General features: G+C 45.7%; 1 protein-coding gene across 2 annotated transcripts; it reads left to right on the top strand.

Moving 5' to 3' along the window:
* Positions 1 to 27,054, top strand: LOC140716688 (small integral membrane protein 35-like). 2 transcript variants are annotated; one of them, XM_073029512.1, is made up of 5 exons: positions 1 to 59; positions 11,456 to 11,493; positions 16,624 to 16,737; positions 19,777 to 19,810; positions 26,316 to 27,054. In XM_073029512.1, exons 1-5 carry the CDS (start codon positions 10 to 12, stop codon positions 26,461 to 26,463), a joined length of 384 nt encoding a protein of 127 aa, XP_072885613.1. In that variant the 5' UTR covers positions 1 to 9; the 3' UTR covers positions 26,464 to 27,054. The 2 variants fall into 2 exon arrangements, with proteins under 2 accessions (XP_072885613.1, XP_072885612.1); XM_073029511.1 differs by lacking the exon at positions 1 to 59 and adding an exon at positions 9,312 to 9,357 and having other exon boundaries at positions 11,401 to 11,493.
* The last annotated feature ends 909 nt before the right edge of the window (positions 27,055 to 27,963 follow it).

The following is a 27,963-nucleotide window of genomic DNA, read 5'->3' as shown; positions in this document are numbered from 1 at the left end:
CCACACTCAATGATTCAGAATCAGCTCCACCATCAAATTCCTGAATGGCCCATGAACTTGTGAGTGTTGCCTCATTATTTTTTGCATTATTTATTTATGTTTATTTATATTTATTTTATGGCTTTGCACCATAAAACAACACATTTCACATCAAATTTTAACATGAATAGAGAAGCGTGTGGGGATGTTAGAGGTAATTTTTTCCCCCATCAGGTTGGAGGCTACCCAGATGGAACCCAAGGTGTTCCTCCTCCACCCTGAGGGTGGCCTCATCACGGCACAAAAGGAGGCCATGGACCAGTATGATGGAACAGGAATGGGAATGAGAGTTAAAATGTTGTGTCCCCAGGAAATTCCGCTCTTGGCAGACGGAGCAGAGGTGCTCGATGAAGCAGTCATTGGGAGCACAGGATACAATAGATGACCCCAGCGGATTTACAGGTGAAGAGTTGCCTCACCTGGAAGGGCTGCTTAGGGCCCTGAATGGAGGTGAAGGAGGAGGTGAATGGGCAGGTGTAGTACTTTGGCCGCATGCAGAGGTAATTGCCGGGAGGGAGATTTGTGGTGAGGGAAGAATGCACAAGCTAGTCACGAAGGGAGCAAAGCCTGTGGAAAATGGAGGGGGGGGGGGTAAAATTTTAATGCAAACACGAGGAAATCTGCAGATACATGCTGGAAATTCAAGCAACACACACAAAATGCTGGTGGAACGCAGCAGGTCAGGCAGCATCTATAGGAAGAAGTACAGTCGACGTTTTGGGCCGAGACCCTTCGTCAGCACTAACGAAGTTGTTAGTCGTTAGTCCTGACGAAGGGTCTCAGCCCGAAACATCGAATGTACTTCTTCCTATAGATGCTGCCTGGCCTGCTGCGTTCCACCAGCATTTTGTGTGTGTTGGGGGTAAAATTTTGTTTGGTGGTAGGATCCCTTTGGATATGGCAGAAGTTGCGGAGAATGATATGTTGGATGCGGAGGCTCATGGGGTGGTAGGTAAGGACAAGAGGAACTCTGTCCCAGTTAAGGCAATGGGAAGATGGGGTGAGCATGGATATTCAGGAATGGAGGAGATGCAGGTGAAGATAGCATCAATAATGAAGAAAGGGAAAGCCCATTCTTTGAAGAAGGAAGACATCTCTGATATCCTGGAAAAGAAAGCCTCATCCTGGGAATAGATGCAGCAGAGATGAAGGAACTGAGAAAAGGGAATAGCATTTTTACAAGAGACAGGTTGGGAAGAGGCATAGTCAAGTTTGTCATGGGAATTGGTAGGTTTATAAAAGATGTCAATTGACAGTATGTATCCAAAGTTGGAGACAGAGATATTGAGAAATGGGAGGGAGATGTCAGAAATGGACCAAGTGAATTTAAAGGCAGGGTGGAAGCTGGAAGAAAAATTGATGAGGTCTGCATGGTACACGAAGCAGTATCAATGCAGTCGTCAGTGTAGAGGAGGAAGAGTTGGGGAGCATTACCGGGAAAGGCTTGGAACGTGAGCTGTTCTATTTAGACAATGAAAAGGCAGTCATAGCTAGGGCCAATATGGGTGCCCATGGTTACCCCTTGAGTCTGGAGAAAGTGGGAAAAGCCAAAGGAGAAATTGCTGAGGGTGAGAACTAGTTCTGTTCCATTCTGTGCTTCTATTGTCAACAATACATTGACAAAGAAGTGCAGAATGAACTGAAGACAAGAATTGTTCAAATATTGGAGGAGACAGAATAAAGACAAGAATGTTAGGCTGTCTGGTTCTGTGCCAGTCTGAGCCATTGTCTCACATTGACATCTTGGCCCATATTGTAAGGAATTGGAGTTTAGAAATAGAGAAGTTTTACTGTAATTGTTTAGGATGTTGGTGACATCACACCTGGGCACATGCCCACAATTCTGGTCCCTTTCCCAAGAAAAGGTGTACTAGCATTGGAAGCTGTCCAAAAATGATTCACCAGGCTGATTCCTGGGATGACAGAGTTTGATCAAGATTGTTTGAAGTTTAGAAGAATGAGGGGTGCACTTTTTGAAATATTTTGATTTTAAGGATACATGACAGATGTGCTGCTGTCTCTGTCTATCTTTCTCGTTCTCATATTGGTGGGAAATGTCGAGAAAAGCCACTTGATTTCAAGATAATGGGCCATTCATTTAAAATTCCAAAATATAGAATTTTTTCACAGTGAGTAGTGAAATTTTGGAATTCTATACCCCACAAAAATATGGAAGGTAGTTCATTACAGGCATTTAAAATGTAGATAAATAAATTTTTGAAAGATTGTGTGATTGAGGGCTACTGCAAACTGGCATAAAACCATTGGGTGGAGAAGAAATAATCGTAGACACAGCTGGGCAGGCTTGAAGAGCCACACGTCCTCCTCTCACTCTATATTGTGTGTTTTTTGTTCTTCCCACAAGTCTCATCAGTAGCTAAGCATCACCCTCTAGTGGTCAGTACCATTATTGCTTCAGGGACTTTTGGTGCTGGCAATTGTTGTGACACATTGATCCGAAGCCCAAAGTCTTCTTGAATGGCTGGCAGAGGATGTTGGAGCAGGAGGCAGGGGAGTGGGAACTGGAGTGGGGTTGAGGCTGAGTGGGGATATGGAATCCAGAAGAGCAGTGGATAAAGGGAACAAGAGTAGAGATAAGGAATGGGAATGGGGATGAAGAGGAGTCAAGTCAAGTCACTTTTATTGTCATTTTGACCATAACTGCTATGTACAGTACATAGTAAAAACGAGGCAACGTTTTTCAGGACCATGGTGTTACGTGACACAGTACAAAAACTAGACTGAACTACGTAAAAAAAAACAGAGACAAAAAGAAAAAAAACTACACTAGACTACGGACCTACCCGGAACTGCATAAAGTGCACAAAACAGTGCAGGCATTACAATAAATAATAAACAAGACAATAGGCACAGTAGAGGGCAGTAAGTTGGTGTCAGTCCAGGCTCTGGGTATTGAGGAGTCTGATGGCTTGGGGGAAGAAACTGTTACATAGTCTGGTCGTGAGAGCCCGAATGCTTCGGTGCCTTTTCCCAGAGTTTGTATGAGGGGTGAGTGGGGTCCTTCATAATGCTGTTTGCTTTGCGGATGCAGCGTGTAGTGTAAATGTCTGTGATGGTGGGAAGAGAGACCCCGATGATCTCAGCTGACCTCACTATCCGCTGCAGGGTCTTGCGATCCGAGATGGTGCAATTTCCGAACCAGGCAGTGATGCAGCTGCTCAGGATGCTCTCAATACAACCCCTGTAGAATGTGATGAGGATGGGGGGGTGGGACATGGAGTAGGGATTTGAGGATAGAGAGAATAGTAGGGAAGCAGAGTCAGTGGGGGTATGGGGAGAGTTGAAGCATAAATTTAAAATTTAATAAGGATGTTGATGACTCTTCCAAATATCAAAGCATTTCAACCACTATCAGTCAGCTAAACCAAACAGGCCATGTCTGCTGTGGCTATTTAACCGGTTCATGGGCACTCAGTTACACATCTTCCATGTTTTTGTACAACAGCCCCCTAAACCTCACAGAACCTCACTAACAGTCTCTGCAACTTCTTCTCCCCACATTCCATCAGTGGCTTCTAGATTCTACCATTTATCTACTCACTAGGGGAATTTACAGTCAAAGTTAACCAACCAACTCACACGTATTTGGGAGTACCTGGGGGAAATCCCTTTGCCTTAAAGTTCCCTGTGGTTGAGGGTTACTTGCTTCTACTCAAGTTCTGTAGCAGGCTGATGAGGTCAATGTAGGACAACAGCTGCTTTCTGGGAGAGGACGGTGGGTACTGAGAAATGCAATTCTTTCACCACTCTCACAGGCTTCCACGTGCTCCCAACTAAGAAACTCAAAGCTTTTTCCTCCTTTCTAATGGGCATCAAACAGACATGGGATGAAATGGTGAGGACATTACAATATCTTTTAAGCAGGCTTTGAGGGAATGCTTGAAATGTTTCCGTTGTCCACCTGGAACTCCCTTTGTGGCAAAGCTATGTACTGAAAGCCCCTTTTGGGAATCCATTATCCAGCACATGAATGGTGTGGTGTGCAGATCAGCTGGCTAATTCGGTGCAATTTAGATTCAGGTTTCAGATCCACATTTACTTGTCATGTATAAAGTGAAATCATACAGTGAAATGTGTCGTTTGCGTTAACAACCAACACAACCTAAGGATACACGGCGGGGGGGGGTGGGGGGTGGAGACACTCGCAAGTGTCTCCACACATTTTGACACCAACTTAGCATGCCCACAATGTTCAGCAGAACAACACAAGCAACAAGGACAGTAAATCAAGCCCCTTTCCCAGCCTCCCACCGACTCACACACACAGACAGGCCTCCAATCCTAGGACAAGCCACCTTAGGGCCTCGGCCCCGCACTCGCAGACTCACAGACATCAGGCTACCAAGCTCCAGCCCCTGGCCCAGACTTGTCTGATTTCCAGACAAGCCAACCCAGAGGCCTTGACCTTTGGGCTTACCGATTTCAGTCTTCGACCTTTGGGCTCCAACCTCTGGCACCAATGTTGCCATGCTTGCCCTGTCAGTGGATTTGGAAGGTATTGTAGAGATGGTGTTGGCGGTACCTCTCCTGTGCTCTAAAGTGTCTTGTGTAGTGACTAAGTATCTCAGAGCATGCAGGGGAAATGGGGATTCCTGCTATCCAGTCAATTGTGAGCTTTGTGGTGAATCGGAGTTTTCAATCTTCAGATGCTCTTTGCCACAGATGAACATTCCCATGGGATGTAGCTTGGAAGACCATCTTTGTCAGCATGGTGTCGTTGGGCAGAAGGGCTGTTTCCATGCTATATGACTCTCTGACTCTGTAACAATATGGCTTTTGTCAGTAGTAAATTCCACTATTGCACATACAGCGTTGCTTAATATTATTTATATTTGTTTTCTCACTTTTTCTGGACAGTGAAATGAGTAGAGGTTCGGGAAGTTTGGGAAAGGAGGTTAGAGACTGCAAGAACAGGAGCAGTGGGCAGAGTAGGGTATGCAATAGATTAGGTTAGGAGTTATGTAAACATTATTATTCATTCCTTAAGGTTGTTATAGCCGGGGGTGGTAGTGGGGACAAGCTCCCACGATCTATTAAAAGCTGCCAATGGTGTGCGTCTCAAACAGCCTCCGACAACCAAGTCCATCTCCTGGCCTTCACGTGTGGCTTAGCTACTAAGCCCAGCAGAACCGTTTCTACTGACAGGAGAAGGGGCAAAGTTGGGTTACTGGGGCCTTAAAACCATTTGCTTTGGGCAGATGGGGCTCACCAGCCGTGGTTGGCAGCTCATCTAGGAGAATGAAAACTCTGATCTCAAACTTCCACTGCCTTGCGGCTACACCCATTCAGGGAGAAGGCTTCAGGAGTAATCCCAGAGGAATAATCTGGAGTCCCTAAGGCAGTCCTATGTTGAGTTCAATGCTGACTGGTAGCCCTTGCAATGCTGCTGCTGCTGGAGCCAGACTGTATCAGTCTCTGCCATTCCTTTGGATTTATCAGCTGTGTGGAGAAGGGGAGCCTGCCACAAGGGCAACAGCTTGTTCTCCATATTGTACTGCCCTGGCTTGCGTATCACATGGACAGCTAATTTGCAATAATGCATGGTTGACCCCACCCAACGGAGGGCCTCATTAATAACATCTGAAAATACAGAAAAATCTTCATGTAAATTTGTACAGAGCTACAATGGAAAATAATGGACCTTTCCCATATAGCCACATCTCTCAACTGCATTGAATATCTGAAAAATTCAAGAGGGGAAGGTATGTGCTGCTCAAGGAGTTGTATCAGCTTGTGCTCAAAGTGAACACTGAGCTGTATCAAAGGTGTAATCTTAAATTAAATTCAGATAATCTGAGGAGAGACAGTAATTATTAAAGAATAAAACTTAATTGGATCTCAGCACTTGGTTGGCTGTTGATCCATATAAAACCGACCTGAACACCATGGTCAAACTTAGACAGTAACTAAGTCCTGGGTATCTGTTATCTTTGTTGTTCTTGTATATATTATTTTAACTCTGAGGCAGTGTACATTTGACGAATCATTAACGTCCTCCTTTAGAGCTGCAGAAAAATGAGGAAATCTAAGCTCGAGACCTTCTTCTTGGAGTTTCTGTTCCTCTGTAATCATTTACTTCTTGGTTTTTCTCGACCTGACGTCAGTGATCAGTGTTCTAGCCATAATACACAGAAACAGGCCCTTTAGCTCACTGACTATGCTGCTCATCAGGCACCATGCATTCTCCCTTTCTTCCAGTCAACTCTTGCTGATTCTACCACTCAGCCGCAACCATATGAGTTGCCTATGAGTGCTCCGGTTTCCTCCCACATTCCAAGGACATATGAGTTAGTAGATTAATTGGTCACATGGGTGTTAATGGGCGGCATGGGCTCATTGGGTTGAAGGGCCTATAACCACATTCTATCTCTAAATAACTACAATCTACATACAAAGGACAATTTACAGCGACTATTTAACAGTAACCAAACAGGACATCTTTGGGACATGGGAGGAAACTCGTTCACCAGAGGAAACATGCACAGTCAAAGATAGAGCTCAGGGGCAGCATCAGAAATTAGCCTAGAACTAGAGGCCCTGGAGCTATGTATTGAGAGTCACCCTGTTCTCTGGGGCTCCTTCATCTCAGTGAGTGTACGCCATCACGAAGGAGAGCTTCACCCTTGCCACACGGCAGCTGAAGGAATGAAGAGAAATATGCCACTTGTGGCTGATGGTGTATTTCCCAGTTCACTGGGCCAGTCCAAGGTTGCTTTGTGTGCCTGAGTTACTTATTTATTTAGAGATACAGCACCCTAACAGGTCCTTCTGGTCCAATGATCCAGCACCGCCCAACCACACCATTGCCCAATTAACCTGGGAGGAAACCAGAGCACCTGGAGGAAACCCACGGGGAGAATGTACAAACTCCTTACAGACAGTGGTGGGAGTTGAACCCAGGTCACTGGCACTGCAATAACATAACGCTAACTGCTACGCCACATAGCACCCACAGTCAGCATTAATACATGTAATCCCTGAAGTACAAAGGAGGTGGCAGGGCATTGGCGATATCCATTCCAAGATCGGCTTTGTGGATCATTATGGTTAAGGGTGCATATTAGTCACCCTTTCCCCAGAGTTGGAGAGCTTTTTCCTCCAAATGCAAAGTCCAAGTCTGATGCCAAAGATTCCACTGATTTATCTTATGATCACATTTGGATAGTGTGCTCAACTTCTTGTTTTGTTTTACTCAGTTTCTAAATATTTTACATCAGTCCACTTTACCTCTCTATTGTTACACTGAAAATAGAAGTTAATTTCACAAAAGCAAGTACAGGTTGAGTACCTCTCACCCAAGAATCCAAAATCCCAAGATCTCCAAATTCTGGAAATGTTTTCAGTGCTGACATTACGTCACAAATGGAAAATTCCACAAAGCACTGGGAAGGTTCCCAGGCAATGCGCATGTCTTGGCACACCATAGTTGGTCTGAGAAGTAACCTCACATATGTAATGGACAGGGGTTAATGGAAAAACAAAACGTCACCACATAAAGTGAAAAATGAAGATCTTGATCGTGTATCGAAAGAGTGGATTCATCAACATCAGAGTAAACATATGCTGCTTAACAGTGTGCTGATCATGAAACAAGCAAAGATATATCATGACGAACTGAAAATTGAAGGTAATTGTGAATATTCAGCAGGCTGGTTGCAGAAATTTAAGAAAAGGCACAATATTATTTTTTTTAATTTTAAAGATAAAGCTTCTGCTGATCACAAAGCAACAGAGAAATTCATTGATGAGTTTGCCAAGATCATCGCTGATGAAAATCTAACACCAGAACAACGCCGCAACCGTCCTGCACCTTTGAGACTTCGGCTCACACCGCAAAAATACCAGGTCATACAAGCAGTTCAAAATCTCAACTCTGAGAGGGAAGTTACAGGCAATTGTTTGCAGTGATCGTATCCGAGAAAAAGTGTGAGTAATAAAGTAGCTGAATCACAAACAAGAAAACCTGCAGGTGCTGGAAATCAAAGTAATGTACACAAAACGCTGGAGGAACTCAGTTGCCGAGATCCAACAGCATTTTGTATGTATTACTAATAAAGTAGTTAATAGTTTTGTTTGCTACCAGCAAGTCATTGCCGTGTTTCACCAGTGCCATCTTAAACCACAATGTACCAGCTTACCAGTAGCACCTACAGTAAAGTCAGAGTCAGAAATGATGGCGATCCCGAACTATCTCCTCACATATTCCAAAATCTGAAATCCAAAACACTTCTGGCTGCAAGTATTTTGGATAAGGTGTACTCAGCCAGCAGTAGGACACAAACTAAATCACACTTTTCATGCAGTGACCACCGGTCATGGAAAGTCTCAAGCATTCCATAGAACTGTGTGCTTGCTCTCCAGAGAGAAAACTGGCAGGTAGTCAGTGGCCCATTTCATGGGTCTACGAATAGCCACGATGGCAATTGTCAGGATCAATCCAGCAAGTCACCCCATTGACTAGCCCACCCAACTCTGCAATAGGTGCTTAAAGATCAGTAAAGCAGAATTTCCTGTACAGAACTCTTGCAAACTCTTCAGCTCCCAGTGAGGAGGAGAAATGGAAAAATAATGAGAGAAGAAAGAAATGGTGGGAAGATAGGTGTTGGGGCAGGGGGAGAAAGGAGGGAAGAGAAAAGCAATGTGAGATGGCTCTAGGACAGAAAGGGAAAATAGGAGAGCTGAGGTATGAATATGGGTGGTGGGGTGGAGTTACATCTCTACAAAGGAGATGTAAGGCGCTCCTTTCCTCTACTAGCCTGCAGCTCACCATTGGAAAAGGTGTAGCACCTGCTCAGCACACCTTCCCAATCAGGGTCACGTGAAGCCATGGGAGCAGGTGGTGGATGGTCATATGAGCAGTTGGTACACATCACAAGTCCTAGTTATACGATCACTGATGCCAGGCAGACAATTTCTGAAGAGTGTTGATCATGGCTGGGGTCATCCATCTTGTAAAGACACTGCCCAGAAGAAGACAATGGCAAACCAGTTCTGTAGATAAAATTTGCCAAGAACAATCATGATCATGGAAAGACCATGATTGCCCACGTCATATGACATGGCATGTAATAATGAGTGTGAATGAAAAAGGAGGGAAAAATTGAGATTAGTGAAGTCTGATGTTTGTCCCAAGCTCATTTGCACAACTCACCTGATCTCCCAGTTTATTTTGGGTACTGTTATGCTAGACTTGTCAGGAATCAGGACAAACCAGTTTCAGTGGCAGTTGAGTTTCTTGGGAGATCCGAATCTCACAGCAAGCTCTGCATTGGCTGTACGCTCACAGGGAAGCAATGGGTAAGGACCCTGTGTTCATTCCTCATATTTAAACTAGTTTAATTTTTATTTTCCTTGTAGTACTGGGAGATAATGTAACTGTAAAATATGTATGAATAGCATGAGAGATTTTGTAAGATGGGATCGTCACTACTCTGTAAATATATTCACTCTTTATATTAAACTTCTGATTAAAATGTCAGAAGCAGTTTTCATCTGATATGTCAATGTCACTCCGATTATTAACGGTGTACAAGTGAGAAATGACCCAAAGGGTTAAAAGTCTCACTGAGACCAATTACAGACATCTGTACATCAGGCCTGTATGATACAGCATGCACCAGATAGAAGGTACAATCCTCCCTGTCTGGTCCATGTCTCGATGTTAGATTTTGTATGTGCACAGTAGGGATATGAATCCTGGCTACATTCATCTCAGTGGCCACCCTGAAAACGTAAGGGTTGTTGAGGAATCAGGGAGCAGTGTAGCTAATGCTAGATTGGAGGAATCACTGAGTCGCTTTTGTGTACAGCAAACGTACACCAAGAGCAGGGTATAACAATCAGAGTATAACTGCAGTTTGCTTACAAGGTAAGTATGGTCAGGGAATTGTGCAGAGCTCCCCTTATGATGCCTGTAATAGTTCTGTGGGATCACAAACTGCCATCTCCCACCACTGAGCACATTTACAAGGAGCACTGTTACAGGAAATCAGTATCCATCATCAGGAACCCCCACCATCCAGACCATGCTCTCTTCTCACTGCTGCCATCAGGAAGGAGCTACAGGAGCCTCAGGTCCCACAGCAGCAGGTTCAGGAACAGTTATTACCCCTCAACCATCAGGCTCCTGAATCAAAGAGGATAACTTCACTCAACTTCACTCATCCCATCACTGAATTGTTCCCACAACCAATTGACTCACTCTCAAGGACACTTCCAACTCATTTATTTATTTATTTATTTATTACCTTTTTTTGTATTTCCACAATTTGTTGTCTTTTGCACATTAGGTGTTTGTCTTTGCTGTGTGTGGTTTCTTATTGATTCTATTGTTTTTCCTTGTACTTACTGTGAATGTCCACAAGAAAATGAATCTTAGGTGACATATCTGTACTTTGATCATATGTTTACTTTGAACTTTGAACTTTTGATAGGACACATGTGAATGATGGGAGTGCAGGAAACATGGCATCCGCCATAACTTCTGCTCAGAATTCTTAGGGTTTGACTTGTGTCGTCTAGCTTAAGGGCAAGACTGCTAACCATTAAAATTCAAGATGGTGCTGAGCTGTGGTCTCCATCGAGGTTGTGGCTCAGAATTAGTTAGTTGTTAGGTTTTGTTTTTAGGTTCATAGGGACGGTTTTAGGGACAGAGATGGGAGTGAGGTCAGGTTAGGGTTTAGGGACAAGGATGTGGGAGAACTAGAAGACAAGCCAGAGGTTAAGTCTTAGTCTAAGCCCCCATTCCACATTTGAAGGCAGGCAGTGTGTGTGCAGTATGATGTTGGCAAGGATGTTCAGGATCTCGCCATTGGTGAGACGGGAGTTTGAGGCCTGGGGTTCGGGCCCTCATTTAGAGGCTTCATTCATCATTATCTGCAAGTCCTGGGTGATACCGAATATTAAAGCCCAAAGATCAATCGGATGTATAGATTGAAGGCTGGAGGACAATCAGAGATCCAGATTGAAGCCCAAAGGTCAATCGGAAGTCCAGAATTTGAGGCCTGATGGCTAGAGACCCAAGTCAGAGTTTACTGGGGAAGTTGGGGCCCAGTGTCTGATAATCCACAAGTCTGCTGGTAGCCAGAGGCCGAAGATGGTTTGTTCTGGTGTAAGAGGATTGTGCATGATGAGGGGTGAGGTACAAGGCTTTCTTCACTGTTCATGCTTTGTTCCTTGCTCTGTTCTGTTGTTCTGCCGAGCATTGTGGGCATGCTATGTTGGTGCCAGAATGTGTAGCAACAATTGCAGGCTGTCACCAACAAATCCTTGGAGGTGTTGGCCCTTTGACCTTGGCAGGCTCCCATCAAAACCCACGCTAGTCTCCTCCTTATTTTGCAGATCTGAAACTTGCTACTGTCATTCCTTCACATGACATCTTCCTCCATGTCCATAGGCAGATCTCATCTACGAATCATACAGAGACAGGAAACGGTAAGTAGAGATACGTCAATGTTCCATTCATTGTCAGATAAATCTGAGTCTTAAATATTTAAGCAATACATAAGATAGAAAGAAAGCAAGAACTTCCATTTAAATAATATCTTTCACAATTTTAATGATCAAAGATACTTTATCTCTGTAAAGTACCTTTCTGATTTGTTACTTTCATTATAACTAGCTAGTACCAAGCCTTCATTGAATAACCATAAAATGATCAAATGTTCTAATTCTTCTGATGACATTGACTGAATGGTGGGTGTGGGAGGCAGTGTCCGTGGTGAAGGGGTGTGGATGAGGGCAGAATGATGCAAGGAGACTTCAGTAGGATACAGCCGGCTTTGTAAATGGGCAAGGGCAAAGAAGACGGGATGCAATGTGGAATATACACTCGGTGGCCACTTTATTAGGTACACCTGCTCAGTAATGCACATATCTAATTCACCAGTCATGTGGCAGCAACTCAATGCATAAAAGCATGCAGATATAGTGAAGAAGTTCAGTTGTTCCTCAGACCAAACATCAGAATGGTGAAGAAATATTATCTAAGTGACTTTGTTGCTGCCAGAGGGGTGGGTCTGAGTATCTCAGAAACTGCTGATCTCCTGGGATTTTCATGCAGAATAGTCTCTAGAGTTTACAGAAAATGTGCAAAAAACAAAAAAAGAAAAATCTAGTAAGTACAGTCAACATTTCGGGCTGAGACCCTTAAGCAGGACTGGAGGAAAAAAGATGAGTAGATTTAAAAGGTGAGGGGAAGGGAGGGAGAAACACGAGATGATAGGTGAAACCTGAAAAGGGGGGGGAATGAAGTAAAGAGCTGGGAAGTTGATTATTGAAAGGGATACATGGCTGGAGAAGGGGGAATCTAATAGGAGAGGGCAGAAAGCTATGAAAGATAAGGGGGAAGGAGCACCAGAGGGAGATGATGGGCAGGCCTCTCCTTCACCATTCCCCATGCCCTTTTCCCTCTCTCCCCTTTTCTCCTTGCTTGCCCATCTTTTCCACAGATGCTGCCTGGCTTGCATTTTGGGTGTGCTGCTTGGATTTCCAGCATCTGCAGATATTCTTGTTTGAAAATCAGTGGGTGGTTTCTCTGTGGGCAAAAGCATCTTGTTAATGAGAGAGGTCAGAGGAGAATGGCTAGACTCGTTCATACTGAAGGAAGGCGACAGTAACTCAAATAATCACGTGTGCACAAGAGCATCTCTGAATGCATAAAACATTGAACCTTGAAGTGGCTGAGCTACAGTAGAAGACCATGAACAAACACTCTGTGTCCACCTTATTGGGTACAACCAAGTGTATGATCCATTTTGATAGAGAAAAAATAAAAAGCAGAGTAACTAACTATTAAGAGGAGTTCATGTTCAAAGAGAACCGGGAGCTTTTGTACATGAACCACAAAGTTAATGAACAAGCAGTTAGGAAGGCAAATGTTGGCCTTCATTGCAAGAGGAGTTGAATTCAAAAGGAAAGGTGGCTTCCTGCAACTGAATAGAGTTCTTGTGAGGTAACACATGGAATTTGGGCAGATTGGGCTTGTCATCTGTGGTTGGCAGCTCATCCAACAGAAGGAAAACTCTGATGTCAAACTTGCACTGCCTTGCGGCTATACCCACTCATGGGAAAGGCTTTGGGAATAAACCCCAAGAGGAGAATCCAGAGCTGGAGTCTCAGTTGAGTTCAATGTTGACTGGCATCTTCTGCAACGTTGCTGGTGCCAAATTGTATTGGTCTCTGCTGTTCCTTTGAATTCATGAGCTGTGTGGGAGGGGGAGACTGTTAGGTGGACAACAGCTTTACTCTCCAGATTGTACTACCCTAGCTTGCGTATCATCTACATAGATAGCTAGGATGCAAAATCTATGGTCAACCCTGACCAATAGAGGCCTCACATAGGGTTCTTGCGAGGCAACACATGCAGTATTCCCATTCCCATTCCGACATGTCTGTCCATGGCCTCCTCTACTGGCATGACAAGGCCAAACACAGGACGGAGGAGCACCGCCTCATATTTTGTCTGGGTAGCCTCCAACCTGATGTCATGAATATCAATTTCTCCAAATTCCAGTAATTTCTCTCCCCTCCATCCTTCTCTCTTTTTCCATTTCCCCATTCTGGTTACCCTCTCAACCCCTCCTCTTCTTCTCATCTGCCCATCAGCTCCATCTGCTTCCCCTCCTCCTTCTCTTTCTTCCATGATCCACTCTCTTCTCCTACCGGATTCCTTCTTCTTCAACCCCTTACCTCTTCCACTTTTCACCTCCCAGTTTCTTACTTCATTCCCCCTCCTTCCCCCTCATCTAGTCTCACCTATCACCTGCCCCACCTTCCCTTCCCCTACCTTATTCTGGCTTCTGCCCCTTCTTTTCCAGCCCTGATGAAAGGCCTTAGCCCGAAACATTGACCGTTTATTCTTCTGCATAAATGATTTCTGACTTGTAGAGTTCTTCTGGCATTTTGTGTGTGCTGCTCAAGATTTTCAGCATTTGCAGAATCTCTGGTGTAAATGGAATATTAGATACAAATTCTGTCTCACTACCTAAGGAATGTAACAAGTTTCATTAAGTTGGTTCCTGAGATGAGGAGTTGCCATTAGAGGAAAAAGTAAGCAGAGTAGGGGTTTAGAAGAATGAAGAGGTTATGTCAAAATTCTCACTGGGTAAGGGAGAGATAATGTTTCTTCTGGCTGGGCTGTCTACAACTAAACATCACAAGTTTCAAGATGAAGTCATACCAAACCTCATCACACAGAGGGTATTAAGTAGGGTTAGGGTTAGATCTTCTTTCTCTAAGAAGGATGTGGAGTCTCGAGATATATCTCAAGATCTCGAGACAGAGATGAATAGATTTTGAATATTAAGCAAATCGAAAGAAGTGGGATACAATGAGGTAAAGTGATACTGATGCAAAAGATTTTATTGACTGGCACAGCAAGCATCAAGGGCCAACAGCCTGTTTTTGCTTCCATTTCCTGAGTCATAAATAGTTCATAGAATCTTATATCCAACTGAGAGGGCAACATACATTTATCAAGGTATGTATACTTTATACAGCCTTCAGATTTGTCTCCTTACAAGCTGTTACAAAACGAAGAAACACAATAGAACCCGTTAAAACAAAAGAAGGCTGTTGAACACCCAATGTGCAGACAGAAGAAAACAAATCGTGCAAACAATAGAAGTAAGCAAATAGCATGCGGAACTGAGTCCATAGTTACAGGCCATAGACTCAGTTCAGTGCAGAAAAGAGTAAACTCACAGAGCAGCAAGCTGAACCGCCCGTCCCTCGCCTCCAGCCCCGACACCCTGACCTTTGCACATGGGGTCTCAGCTTAATCTTTCAGTGGCAGGTTTGGAATGAGTTTTAAAGAGGAGCTGAGGGTTTCAACACATCATATCTGGAATGTGTTGCCATTAGGGGGGGAATCAGATCAATATCTATGTTTAGGAGGCATTTAGACAGGAATCACCTTAGACGGCATAAAAGTGAGAACAGACACCGTGGGCGTAAGGGTCTGATACTATGTTGTATGACTCTATGATTCCAACTCAACAGTGCAGCACTGAATCACTATTTGTTCAGATTCCTTGACTAAAATAAAGCAACCACTTTCCCTGAAAGCAAAATTTCTTCCCTAAGAACATAGAGGGCAATAAAAATAACCACTGAAAATGAGGATGGATCGAGGAATAAATCCAAAACAAGGTTTGAGTGATGCTTTTCTAATCACTTCAACGATCATCTTACTTAATCCCATCACCCTTACTGGGGCACAGGCCAGCAACAGCACTCGCCAAAGTCCTCTGTCTTGTGTCAGTCTTTCACATTGCCTCCAGGTGTAGCTCATCTTCTTGGTGTATCCTTTTTCTTCCAGGAATGGGGTCTTTAGAGCTTCTGTTGGGGTTTCAGTAGCACTGGGTTTGCTAGCCCTGCACCCAAACCACTTCCTTTCTCAGCCAGGCTTGTGCCTGTCCATGGCAGTTTCAAAGATCATCAGTGGAAGAGCCATGTTCACAGCAACTAAAGGGATCTAAATTGGTGGAGATGTCCTAAAACCAAACCCTATAAAATCAAATTAGGAAACTTGGAGAATTGCTTTTGTAATTTAGTAGAATTTGGAACCTGACACAAAATGGAGCAAAGTTCAATGTTCAAATTCATTCAATATATTCATTTAAGGGTGAGATAGATAAGCATGTGAAGGAAAAGGGAACAGAGAAGGTGGTGACACACACAAAATGCTGGTGAAATGCAACAGGCCAGGCAACATCTATAAGAAGAAGTACAGTCAACATTTCGGGCCGAGACCCTTCATCAGGACTAACTAAAAGAAGAGATAGTAAGAGACTTGAAAGTGGGAGGGGGAGGGGAAATCCGAAATGATAGGAGAAGACAGGAGGGGGAGGGATAAAGCTAAGAGCTGGAAAGTTGATTGGCAAAAGGGATACACAGCTGGAGAAGGGAGAGGATCATGGGATGGGAGGCCTAGGGAGAAAGAAGGGGGAAGGGGAGCACCAAAGGGAGATGGAGAACAGGCAAGGAGTGATTGTGAGAGGGGCAAAGAGAGAAAAAAAGGTGAGGGAAAAAAGGGGGAGTAATTAATTGATTGATTGATAGATAGGGGATGGGGTAAGAAGTGGAGGAGGGGCACAAACGGAAGTTAGAGAAATCAATGTTCATGCTATCAGGTTGGAGGCTACCCAGACGGAATATCAGGTGTTGTTCCTCCAACCTAAGTGTGGCTTCATCTTGACAGTAGAGGAGGCCATGGATAGAAAAGGGTGAGATGGAGGAAGCTTGTGTGCAATGGTAGGGATTGCTTCTTGATTATAATTTAAGAGTTCCAGTCAAAGATATGGTGTGCAGCCGGCTGGTGGTGTAGTGGCATCAGCACTGGACTTTGAGGAGGAGGGTCCTGAGTTCGAATCCGGCCGGGTCGCAACCTTGGCGGCAGCGGTATCTTCACAGAAGAAAGGCCTGGCAATCTACTTCCGTATCTTGCCTCAAAAACCCAATGGGCAACTACGCTATCCATAGGTGACAATTCAATGGCACTCAACAACAACAGGTACTGCTGAGATTTACTGATTCTGATTTGTGCCTCTTTCTTGTTTCTAGATGGCAGTATAAATACTCGAGGGATCATCATTGGCCTCTGCTTGCTGCTGTTGGTTGTTGTTTCACTGGCTGCCTTCTACATCCTGTACTACAGACGTGGACACTGTTTTAAACGTAAATGGACTAGCTTAGCTTCTATAACTAAATGGATTACCAACCCCCACAATCAATTCTTCCTGCTGTTACTGATAATGTCTCATTTATGGCTTCGAGTTAATTGACAGGGTTAGACTTTAGCAATAGAAATTAGTTTCAGAGATATCATCGGGGTTATTGGCTAATCTGAAACTGAAAATGAGCATAAACATTAACTCTAATCATTAACTCTAATTTCGAATTTTATCCATGAACCTTTGCTCCAAGTACTGAATCTAAACTTGGTGATTTATATTGATAAGTTATGCTTTAATAAATCATCATGGATTTAGTAGTACCATCTTGTGGCGTGACCTCAGTAAGATCCCAGTACATCATGCAGAAACTGTGAAGCTGATCTGGCCCAGTTCATGAACAGAATTTTTGCACAGTTTTCCCTATAGCTCCCTCGGATCCCTTCCCTTTTATGGTAGATTTCCCTTGGAAAGTGGGGTGGCTCATTCCTCAGCCCATGCTGATGTTGTTGGGCTGGTACAATGGTGTGTGCCAGTAACCTTCAATGGGGCAAAACACATGATTTTCCATGTGATTCAACTTCCATCGTAATAAAAACAGGAAATGCTGGAGATACTTAGCAGGATAAGCAGCATCTGTGGCCAGGTACTAGAGTCAATGGATGAGAGATCTATGTCCTGGCCTTTTAACTCTGTCCCTCCCTCCATAGATGCTGCCTTATCTGCTGACTGTTTCCTATATTTTGTGATGTTTTGGGTTTTCCACATTGGCAGTCTTGTACTTTGTATCATTGTCCAAGGCGTAAGCCTTGGATGTGGATGAAAGGAGGGTCACACCTGGTTTTAGGAATTCTTTAGGGTATATAAAGAACCTCACATCACAACGCTAAGCAGTAGTGCACCCATATTGTACTACCTCAGTACTTCTATATTTGTGTGCTGTAGCACTTACTTTTTATTCACAGTTATTTTATAAATAACACTATTCTTTGCATTTTTGGTTAGATGCTAACTGCATTTCATTGGCTTTGTATCTGTACTCGGCACAATGACAATAAAGTTGAATATACTGATTCACTGGCCCTCCAATTTGGTATCAAATCCCGGACGAGCCCCCACATTGTTACGAACCCCATAACTGGGTCACTCACCAGGAAAGATAAAGAGGTCCGTTGAAGTCTGATGGTACTATTTTTAACAGTATTTATTAGTAAAAATACACAAAAATAATATCAATGCAAACATACAGATAATATACGTCATCAATACTAAATATAAAATGCGGGTATAATAATAATCAATAAGAAATCTCTATCGTTGTCTAGGGGATAATGTATTGTCCGATGGAAATATAAAAGTCACTCAGTTCATTCAGGCTGCAGCCTTTGGTTGGAGTCAAGAGAGATTTTTAGAAACTTGCCAGCTTTTCCTTTTTATGATTTCGATCCTTCGAGAGTTCCGTTGGTGTGGCCAGTCCTTTAGCTAAAGCCGTTCTTCCGTGGCAAGGCCGCCAATTCCCAGGCAAGGGAAAAGGACGCACGCGAGCCCCCCCACCGGCTGTCACTATTAAACGCTGTCACGGGATTTCTAGCGTTTCTCCTGGTGCGTCTGAAGGGGTTGTTCCCTAGACCCTCTTTTATCCTTACTCACGGGCTCTCAGATGTCAATCAGGTTGGGATGATGCAATCCCTCAACCAGCCCACTCTGGTCATCCCCTGAGGGCTTCAATGAATAGTACAGTACTCAATACACAATTCCGTCTCCAAGAGACAATAGCCGTTATCAGTGGTTCCGTCTTGCTGAGGCCAGGACACATTCCAAACCCTGTGTATTCTCTCTCATTTCCTGGGTCCCAGACCTGAATTAATAGCGATCTTGTGATTCTCAAAAAGGAGGGGGCTACTTTGTACCCTTCAGCCCCTCAGAGTTGTTGAACATTCGTAACAAGTAGAATCTAATCTAATCTAATCTAGTCGATTTGAGTTACTGTCACCTTCCTGTCAGCTTGAGTCAGTCTGGCCATTCTCCTCCGACCTCTCATTAACGAGGTGTTTTCACCCACAGAACTGCTGCTCGCTGGAAGTCTTTTTGTTTTTCACACCATTCTCTGTAAACTCTAGAGATGGTTGTTGCTGAAAATCCCAAAAGATCAGCAGTTTCTGAGATATTCAAGCCACTGTCCGACACCACCAATCATTCCACACTCAAAGTCATTTAAATAATATTTCTTCCCCATTCTGATGTTTGGTCTGAACAACAACTGAACCTCTTAACCATGCCTGCATGCTTTGATGCATTGAGGTGCTGACACATGATTGGCTGATTAGATATTAGATATAGAATATGGAAGTGTACCTAATAAAGTGGCCACTGAACATACATGTATGTGTCTCAGGGGGAGCCCAGGTGGGTATATGTGAGGATAGCATGCATGTGGTTGTGTGTGCATACATGAGGATGTACACAGAGTATATCAAAGTGTGCTGAAGTATGTTTGGTGTTAGGTACATATCAAAACATGTTAGTGAATATGTACCTACATAAGTGTTGTAGATTATGTGAGATTGTATGCCAGTGTCACGGTCACAACATCTTAGAGTTACTGTACGTAGATAGAAAGAGGCCATTCAGTCACCTGTCTATAATTAATATCTATAATAAGCCCATGCTCTGGCATTAGGCCCAGAACCTTCCATGCCTTAGCCATTCAAGTGCTGGTCTAGATGCTTTCTAAGTGTTGAGAATACCTGTCTTCAACACCTCCTAGGGCAGATATACCACCCACTGAAGCAATTCTTTTTTAGATATCCCTGCTAAATCCACCCTCTCTAGAGCAATTGCATCCTTATGGCATCTAATATGTGAAGGTACTTTGAGAGTACTCCTCGTGTGTAATGGGATGTAATGTGTGTAGCTGACACTGTGTGCTGGGTGGTTGTGAGGATGCGTCTTTAAGTGTGCTTATTCTGTGTGCCTCTCAGACTGCTTGCTGGTTCAGTGCACTGAGCTTTATTAACCCTGTTCCTCTTTCTGTATTTCGCAGGACCCAAGCTGAAGTTCAGTCAGAATATTCTGAGGTACAGATCACTATGTGTCCCTGAATGCATTTTACTGTCAGTTAATTATCTGAGTCGCAGAACATGAGGCCGTGACTGGTATGGTCAGAGTGGAAAGTACAGGAGGGAGAAATAGTGGGAGATACAGGGAGAAGGGTATACTTTGAAAAGTACCAGGGGTAGGGGGGTTGCTACAGGAGTAAGGGAGGGAAGAGGCTAGGATATGGGAGGGGTGGCTTTGTAGCTGATGTATGGAGAATAAGTTCACACAATAAGGTATATAGGAATCTTTTCACCCAGTGCACATCTAATGTTGGAATGTCCTTATATCAGGATATTAAAAGATCCCTTGGCACAACTGGCAAAGAGCAGATACTCTCCCTTTTCTGTCTGGTTATTAGAGCTCTCTCTGTCAAGTCACCGGTATAACTAAGATGTTATTCCGGAGCCATCAAAGTGCTTCTTGGATGCATCTGCTCAGGAACAGTAAGGACTAGCAAAAAAACGCTTATATTGCCAATGTGTCCAAATCCCATTGACAGACAAGTCTTTCCACCTTATCAATACAACCTCCTATTTCTTTGTCTCTTGTGCTAAATGAGCTTTTAAAACTGTGTTTCTGATATTCAAATTCTTTCACCTGAACGGGGGTAATTGCTACACTTTCTACAAGTATCTCACTTCCTCGTTTTGAAGCTCAGATTCATATTTACTTATTACATGTACATCCAAATGTACAGCAGAATGCATCGTTTGCATTAACCAATGTTGCCTCCTGAACTTCAGTTCAGTATTTAAAGTTTATTGAAAGCCAGTCAGATTGGTCCATAGCAATGCATTCAACATGCTGGAGGAACTCAGCAGGTCAGGCAGCATCTGTGGAGGGGAAAAAACAGTCAACCTTTCAGGCCGAGACCCTTCATCAGGACTGGAAAGGAAGCAGGGAAAAAGCTGGAATAGGAAGGTAGGGAAGAGGGAGATGGTCCATATTCAGCTCCTCGCAAGGAGGGCTGTCGCGTTTCAAGAACGTGGGTTTCTGCCATCTTCTCAAGGACAATTAAACATGGGTAATAAATGCTGACATTTCCATTGACACATAGATCCTGGAAAGTGAATTGGTGAAAGATAATATGAATCACATCAACACTGAATAATCACTAAGTCTTTGGAAAACCCTTTTTATTATCAATAACTGGATGTACAAATAAAACAGAGGAAATGAACTATATGCCATCCAATGGAATGTGGCATTGAAGTGTTGTTGGATCTAAGCAATGTTTAGTTGTTGTGAATCAAAACTGGCTGAAGATCAGGCAGAGTGCAGGAACTGCAGAACAAGGTGATTATGGATTGGTTTCACGCTGCAGGTCAAGAATCTTCCACTAATGTGCTACCCTTTGTTTAACAATTGTGCCTTTGAATTTGTAACACCATATAACTTCTGGAGGATGACAAATAGCTGTTACCTATAACTGGTGATATCACTGAGAGAGTTAGTGCAGGGTTCCACAGGCTAGGAAGTACTGCATTACAAAATGAATCCCAGTTTATTATCTGGTCACAGTGGAAGGAGGCAGTTTTGATTCCAGATACTCCAGGGTTGGTCAGGATATCATTGGTTTGTTGATGGTTGTAAGCAACCTGCTGGAAGGCTTTACTTATTAAGCCCCCAAACAACTTCTAAACACAAGAGGTTCTGCAGATGCTGGAAATCCAGAGTAACACAGACAAAATGCTGGAGGAACTCAGCAGGTCAGGCAGCATCTATGGAGAGGAATAAAGAATTTGTAGCGATGTACTACATACAGAGCTAGAGACGACACACAGTCGGTAAGTCGTTTCGAGACTAGTTTATTCAAACTTCGCGGCGCTGGCATTTAATCCCTAGGGCCCACCCTCTCCGGGCGGAAATGATGTCAGAGGTGCATTACCAAAGACTCCCCCCGCGCGCTGACTATTTGTGAGCTGGTTCGCCTGCGCAGAAAGTGGGTCGCCACATAACCCCCCCCCCAGAACCAGCGATACACCCCCAAAAGTCCACAGTCTGGATCAGCCTCTGTTTGGGAGGTTTGCCTCTGCGCCGCGGTGCCTGAACTTCGACCGGCTGCGCCAAGTCCACATGGGCTGGTTTGAGTCGGTCCACCGTGAAAACCTCCTCTTTCCCCCCAATGTCCAGAACGTACGTGGACCCGTTGTTCCTGATCACTTTGAACGGCCCCTCGTACGGCCGCTGTAGCGGTGTCCGGTGTCCGCCCATTCGTACAAACACAAACTTACAGTTCTGCAGGTCTTTGGGTACATGGGTCGGGGTCCGTCTGTGCTGTGAAGTCGGTACGGGGGCCAGGTTGCCGAGCCTCTCATGTAGTCTGTCCAGGACTGCTGCAGGGTCTTCCTCTTGCCCCCTTGGGGCTGGTATGAACTCTCCCGGGACGGCCAGGGGTGCGCCGTACACCAACTAGGCCGACAAGGCGTGCAGATCCTCTTTGGGCGCTGTACGAATTCCAAGCAGGACCCAGGGAAGCTCGTCCACCCAGTTAGGTCCTCTCAGGCAGGCCATGAGAGCCGACTTCAAGTGACGGTGGAAGCGTTCCACCAGTCCGTTCGACTGTGGGTGGTAGGCAGTTGTGTGGTGTAGCTGTGTTCCCAACAGGCTGGAGGTGAACTGGGCGCCTCTGTCAGAGGTAATGTGGGCCGGTTCCCCGAAGCGTGCTACCCAGGTTGCCATCAGTGCTCGCGCGCAGGAATCGGCAGATGTGTCGGTGAGCGGGACCGCCTCTGGCCACCTCGTGAACCGGTCTACCATAGTTAGGAGGTACTGCGCTCCTCGGGACACTGGTAGGGGGCCCACAATATCCACATGAATGTGGTCGAACCTCCGGTGGGTGGGTTCAAACTGCTGCGATGGAGCTTTAGTGTGCCGCTGTACCTTGGCTGTTTGGCACTGCGCGCACGTTCTGGCCCATTCACTGACCTGCTTGCGAAGTCCGTGCCACGCGAACTTGCTGGAGACCAGCCGGATGGTTGTCCTGATAGATGGGTGCACCAAACCGTGTATGGAGTCGAAAACTCGCCACCTCCAGGCTGCCAGGACGATGGGGCGAGGTTGTCCGGTAGCCACGTCGCACAGGAGGGTCCTCTCACCTGGGCCTGCGAGAAAGTCTACAGCTGCAAACCCGAGACTGCGGTCCTGTAGCTGGGCATCTCGTCGTCTGCCTGCTGAGCCTCCGCCAGTGCTGCATAGTCCACCCCCAGGGACAGGGCCTGGACAGCTGGTCTGGAGAGTGTGTCCGCCACGACGTTGTCCTTCCCCGAGACATGCTGGATGTCCGTCGTGTACTCAGAGATGTAGGACAGGTGTCGCTGCTGGCGAGCCGACCAGGGATCGGACACCTTTGTGAATGCGAAGGTCTACGGTTTGTGGTCCGTGAACGCAGTGAACGGCCTGCCTTCTAAGAAGTACCTGAAATGCCGGATTGCCAGATACAGTGCCAAAAGCTCCCGGTTGAAAGCACTGTACTTGAGTTCGGGTGATCGTAGGTGCTTGCTGAAGAATGCCAGGGGTTGCCAGCGCCCCTCGATGAGCTGCTCCAGCACCCCACCAACTGCTGTGTCGGATGCGTCCACCGTGAGTGCGGTCGGAACGTCCGTTCTGGGGTGCACCAGCATCGCAGCATCTGCCAAGGCTTCCTTGGCTTTAATGAAAGTGGCCGCAGCCTCCTCGTCCCAAGTAATGTCCTTGCCTTTACCCGACATCAGGGTGTACAAAGGGCGCATGATACGGGCTGCTGAGGGGAGGAAATGGTGGTAGAAGTTCACCATACCAACGAACTCCTGCAGGCCTTTGACCATGTTGGGCCAGGCAAAGTGGCAGATGACGTCTACCTTGGCGGGCAGAGGTGTTGCCCCATCTTTGGTAATCCTGTGGCACAGGAAGTCGATGGTATCGAGACCGAACTGGCATTTGGCCGGGTTGATCGGGAGGCCGAAATCACTCAGGCGGGAGTAGAGCTGGCGGAGGTGGGACAGATGCTCCTGGCGACTACTGCTGGCTATAAGGATGTCATCCAAATAGATGAACGCAAAGTCCAGGTCGCGTCCCACCGCGTCCATTAGCCGCTGGAACATCTGTGCGTCATTCTTCAGGCTGAATGGCATTCGGAGGAACTCGAACAGGCCGAACGGGGTGATGAGTGCTGTTTTGGGGATGTCTTCAGGGTGCACCGGGATTTGATGGCATCCCCAGACGAGGTCTACTTTGGAAAATATTCTTGCCCTGTGCAGGTTTGCTGCAAAGTCCTGTATGTACAGCACGGGGTAGCGGTCTGGAGTTGTAGCCTCGTTCAGTCTGCGGTAGTCGCCGCATGGTCTCCAATCCCCGGCTGCTTTGGGCACCATGTGCAGGGGGGAGGCCCATGGGCTGTCGGACCTCCGTACGATCCCCAATTCCTCCATCCTCTTGAACTCCTCCTTCGCCAGGCGGAGCTTTTCCGGGGAGAGCCTTTGTGTGCGGGCATGGAGGGGTGGTCCCTGGGTCGGAATGTGGTGCTGTACCCAGTGTCTGGGCATGGCTGCCGTGAACTGCGGTGCCAGAATCGATGGAAAGTCCACCAGGATTCTGGTGAATTTGTTGTCCGACAGCGTGATGGAGTCCAGGTGTGGGGCCGGCAACTTGGCTTCACCCAGGGAGAATGTCTGGAAAGTCTCAGCATGTACCAGTCTTTTCCCTTGCAAGTCGACCAGCAGGCTGTGAGCTCGCAAGAAGTCCACCCCCAAGAGTGGTTGGGCCATTGCGGCCAGTGTGAAGTCCCACGTGAACCGACTGGCGCCAAACTGCAGCTGCACTGTGCGGGTGCCGTAGGTCCGTATTGTGCTGCCGTTTGCGGCCCTCAGGGTGGGTCCTGGCTTCCTGTTGGGGGTGTCGTTCCCCATCGGGGGCAAGACGCTGATTTCTGCTCTGGTGTCGACCAAGAAGCGGCGTCCCAACTATTTGTCTCAGACGTACAAGAGGCTGTCCTGGTGGCCAGCCGCCATAGTCATTAGCGGCAGCTGGCCCTGGCAGGGCGGGCGACAACGGCAGGCTTTTGTGCCCCACCGCTGGTGGTAGAAACACCACTGTTCACTGGCCTCCTCACTCCTGCCTCTGTGTTGTGTGCGCCCCCCTGCCGGGCCTGGTCTGGTCTGCTGTTGGGCGCGTGGCCTGGTAATCTGACCGATGGATGCCACGCTCTCCCTCTTGGCTTTCCACAGCACGTCTGTCCGGGCCGCCACCTTCCGGGGGTCACTGAAATCTGCGTCGGCCAGCAGCAGATGTATGTCCTCGGGCAGTTGCTCCAGGAACGCTTGCTCGAACATGAGGCAGGGCTTGTGTCCGTCAGCCAGGGACAGCATCTCGTTCATCAATGCTGACAGCAGTCTGTCTCCCAAATCGTCCAGGTGAAGCAGGTGGGCACCCCGCTCACGCCATGAGAGGCCAAAAGTTCCAATGAGCAGCGCCTTGAATGCTTCATATTTGCCTTCTTCCGGGGGCGACTGTATGAAATCCACAACCTAGGCGGCCGTCTCCTGGTCAAGGGCGCTCACCACGTGGTAGTAACGCGTGGAATCAGAGGATATCTGTCGAATCTGGAACTGGGCTTCTGCTTGGCTAAACCACACGCGTGGTCGCAGCGTCCAGAAAGTCGGCAGTTTTAGCGAAACTGTGAATAGATGAAGAGTCGGTCATCTTTGGTCCAAATCCTGTTTGGACCGTCGGGGTCACCAATGTAGCGATGTACTTCATACAGAGCTAGAGACGACACACAATCGGTAAGTCGTTTCGAGACTAGTTTATTCAAACTTTGTGGCGCTGGCATTTAATCCCTAGTGCTCGCCCTCTCCGGGCGGAAATGACGTCAGAGGTGCATTACCAAAGTCTTCCCCCGCGCGCTGGCTATTTGTGAGCCGGTTCGCCTGCGCAGAAAGTGGGTCGCCACAAATTGATTGTTTCAGACTGAGATCAATCAGGTTTGGAAAGGATTCTTTATTCCTCTACATAGTTGCTGCCTAACTTGCTGAGTTTCTCCAGCATTTTGATTCCTGATAGCGTAGCAGTTAGCGTAACGCCAATACAGCTCGGGACGCCAGAGTTCAGAGTTCAATTCCAGCAATATCTGTAAGGAGTTTGTCTGTTCTCCCCATGATTGGGTTTCCTCCGGGTCCTCCACAGTCCAAAGATGTAGGTTAATTGGCCATTCTAAATTGCCCTGTGATTAGGTCAGTGTTAAATGGATGAGTTGCAAGGCAACGTGGCTCATTTGGCTAGAAAGCTGTGTCACTAAGTAAAATAAAATATTGTGTGTGCTACTTTAACAGCTTCACCACTTCCCACTTGTAGGCTGGATTCGGACGAAGTTCTGCAAGTGCTTCTGGTTTCTGTGCAACCAAATTGCAGTACGTAAAAGGGAAGCAGGAAGGTGGAGATGGAGGCAGAGGGGATGTGTGTGAGGAGAAGTGCTAGAAATATATTAACTATTCGATTCTTCTACAGAGAACTGAACTCAATCCAGCTGGAGTTTGACCCGCCATTCACTGTCAGTGGGATGATGAGCACAGTGGGAAACTGCAGCGCAGATCAACAGTTCCAGTATCACACTATGAGGACTAGAGAAGTGGACTTCTCTCCAGAAAATGAATAGCGTCCTTGTCTCAGGCTGGGTGGAATCCAGAAAGAAAGACTGCATCATTAAGAACTTCTAGGGAAATGATGGACCTTTTTCCAATGGCTCCTTTCTGGTGGTTAGGAGCAGGAGTAGGAAAAAAGGTCCCAGGAGAAAGTGTATCTTAACCCTTTGTATTTTGTTTGGCTCTTTCAACATGTGGAGAGGATGTGATCTGCTTTCAATCCACATCAACCAAATATGGAGAAATTCATGTGTGAAACCGGAGTGGAGGGAGGGTCGGTTGCTTATTTGGCCGTTTTAAAAATAAAAGTCCAGTTTACGTAATAATAAGATCTTGATATTCATTCTGCAGTTCTTACAACCGCAAGGCATTCCAATGTTCCTCAGTTTCATATTTGATTTTGCTGAAACTTACTTGTTTAATTCTCCAGATAACATTGCAATGGAGCAACTTTGAATTTGCCTTCAGCCACTGCCTGTGTAGATGATAGCCAATGTTACTTCAGTTATGACTGGGGCCCTATATTACTTGAGGCCAGGGATTTTCCTTTAGGATGAAGCAGAGAGAGCACTGCACCAACTGTGATGTCTTTGCAATTTAAGTCCCATTTCATCTCTTGGCTGGAAATAAACTATCCCAAAGCAATTTTTAAAAAGGAAAGAAGATGAATTACTCCTGGTATCCTGGCCAATGCTTATTAATCAATCAATATTAGAGAAGTAGATCACCCAGTAAAGTACTAGTAGGAGCTTGCTAGGCACAAAATGACTGCAGTGTTCACTCTGCACTGGTTGTGAGATCATTAAAGAAGTTATCTTTGCACCCTCTTGCCCCGCCTCGGTGCTTTGTGAGAAAGATTTGCCAGGTGCTTTACATAGAAGTACAATTTTTCCATTTTGAAGCTTGAGATTGCAGATGTTTTCAATTTGTTTTATTTTAAGAATCAACTGGCTTGAAAGAAAAAAGAACTGTAACGCCTTGCATTCATATCAGTCAAAATCCTGTCCTGAGCCAGTGCTTGACTGAGAACACCAGACTCCCACCCCGGATAGGTCGCCAGTCTATCACGAGGTTGACCCCCAGCATTTTTGCCAGTAGGGCAGCTGGGTAGACTGGAGCATTGTGTGGTTAAGTGTGTCCTTGCTCAAGGACACACATGCTGCCTTGGCCACACGCCACACCTTGCATTCATATAGTAGCTCTGATAGCCATATTTTTCCAGAAAATATTTTGCAACTAATTATGTTTTCTACAATGTAGCCAAGTTGTAGAAATGTTTGTGTGAACTTGCCATGTTCCATTTTGTGCTTATTGAGTTCCTGATTAAATGCTCAGGTAACTATTTTGCTGATATTGGTTAAAACATCAGCCAGAACAACAGGGAGGGAACTTCTCTGATCCTGGAGATCTGCTGCATCCACCTTAAGGAGAAGATAGGCCATCAGTGTACCGTCTATTCCATGATTCTGGATGCTCTCAGAGAATTTCAGGTTAGATTATGCGCTTAAACCTCA

This window comes from Hemitrygon akajei, chromosome 26, assembly GCF_048418815.1.
Source record: "Hemitrygon akajei chromosome 26, sHemAka1.3, whole genome shotgun sequence".
In the NCBI taxonomy this organism is placed as follows: Eukaryota; Metazoa; Chordata; class Chondrichthyes; order Myliobatiformes; family Dasyatidae; genus Hemitrygon; species Hemitrygon akajei.
The sequence above is the reverse complement of the archived record's forward strand: the minus strand, read 5'-3'. Positions and strand labels throughout refer to the sequence as shown.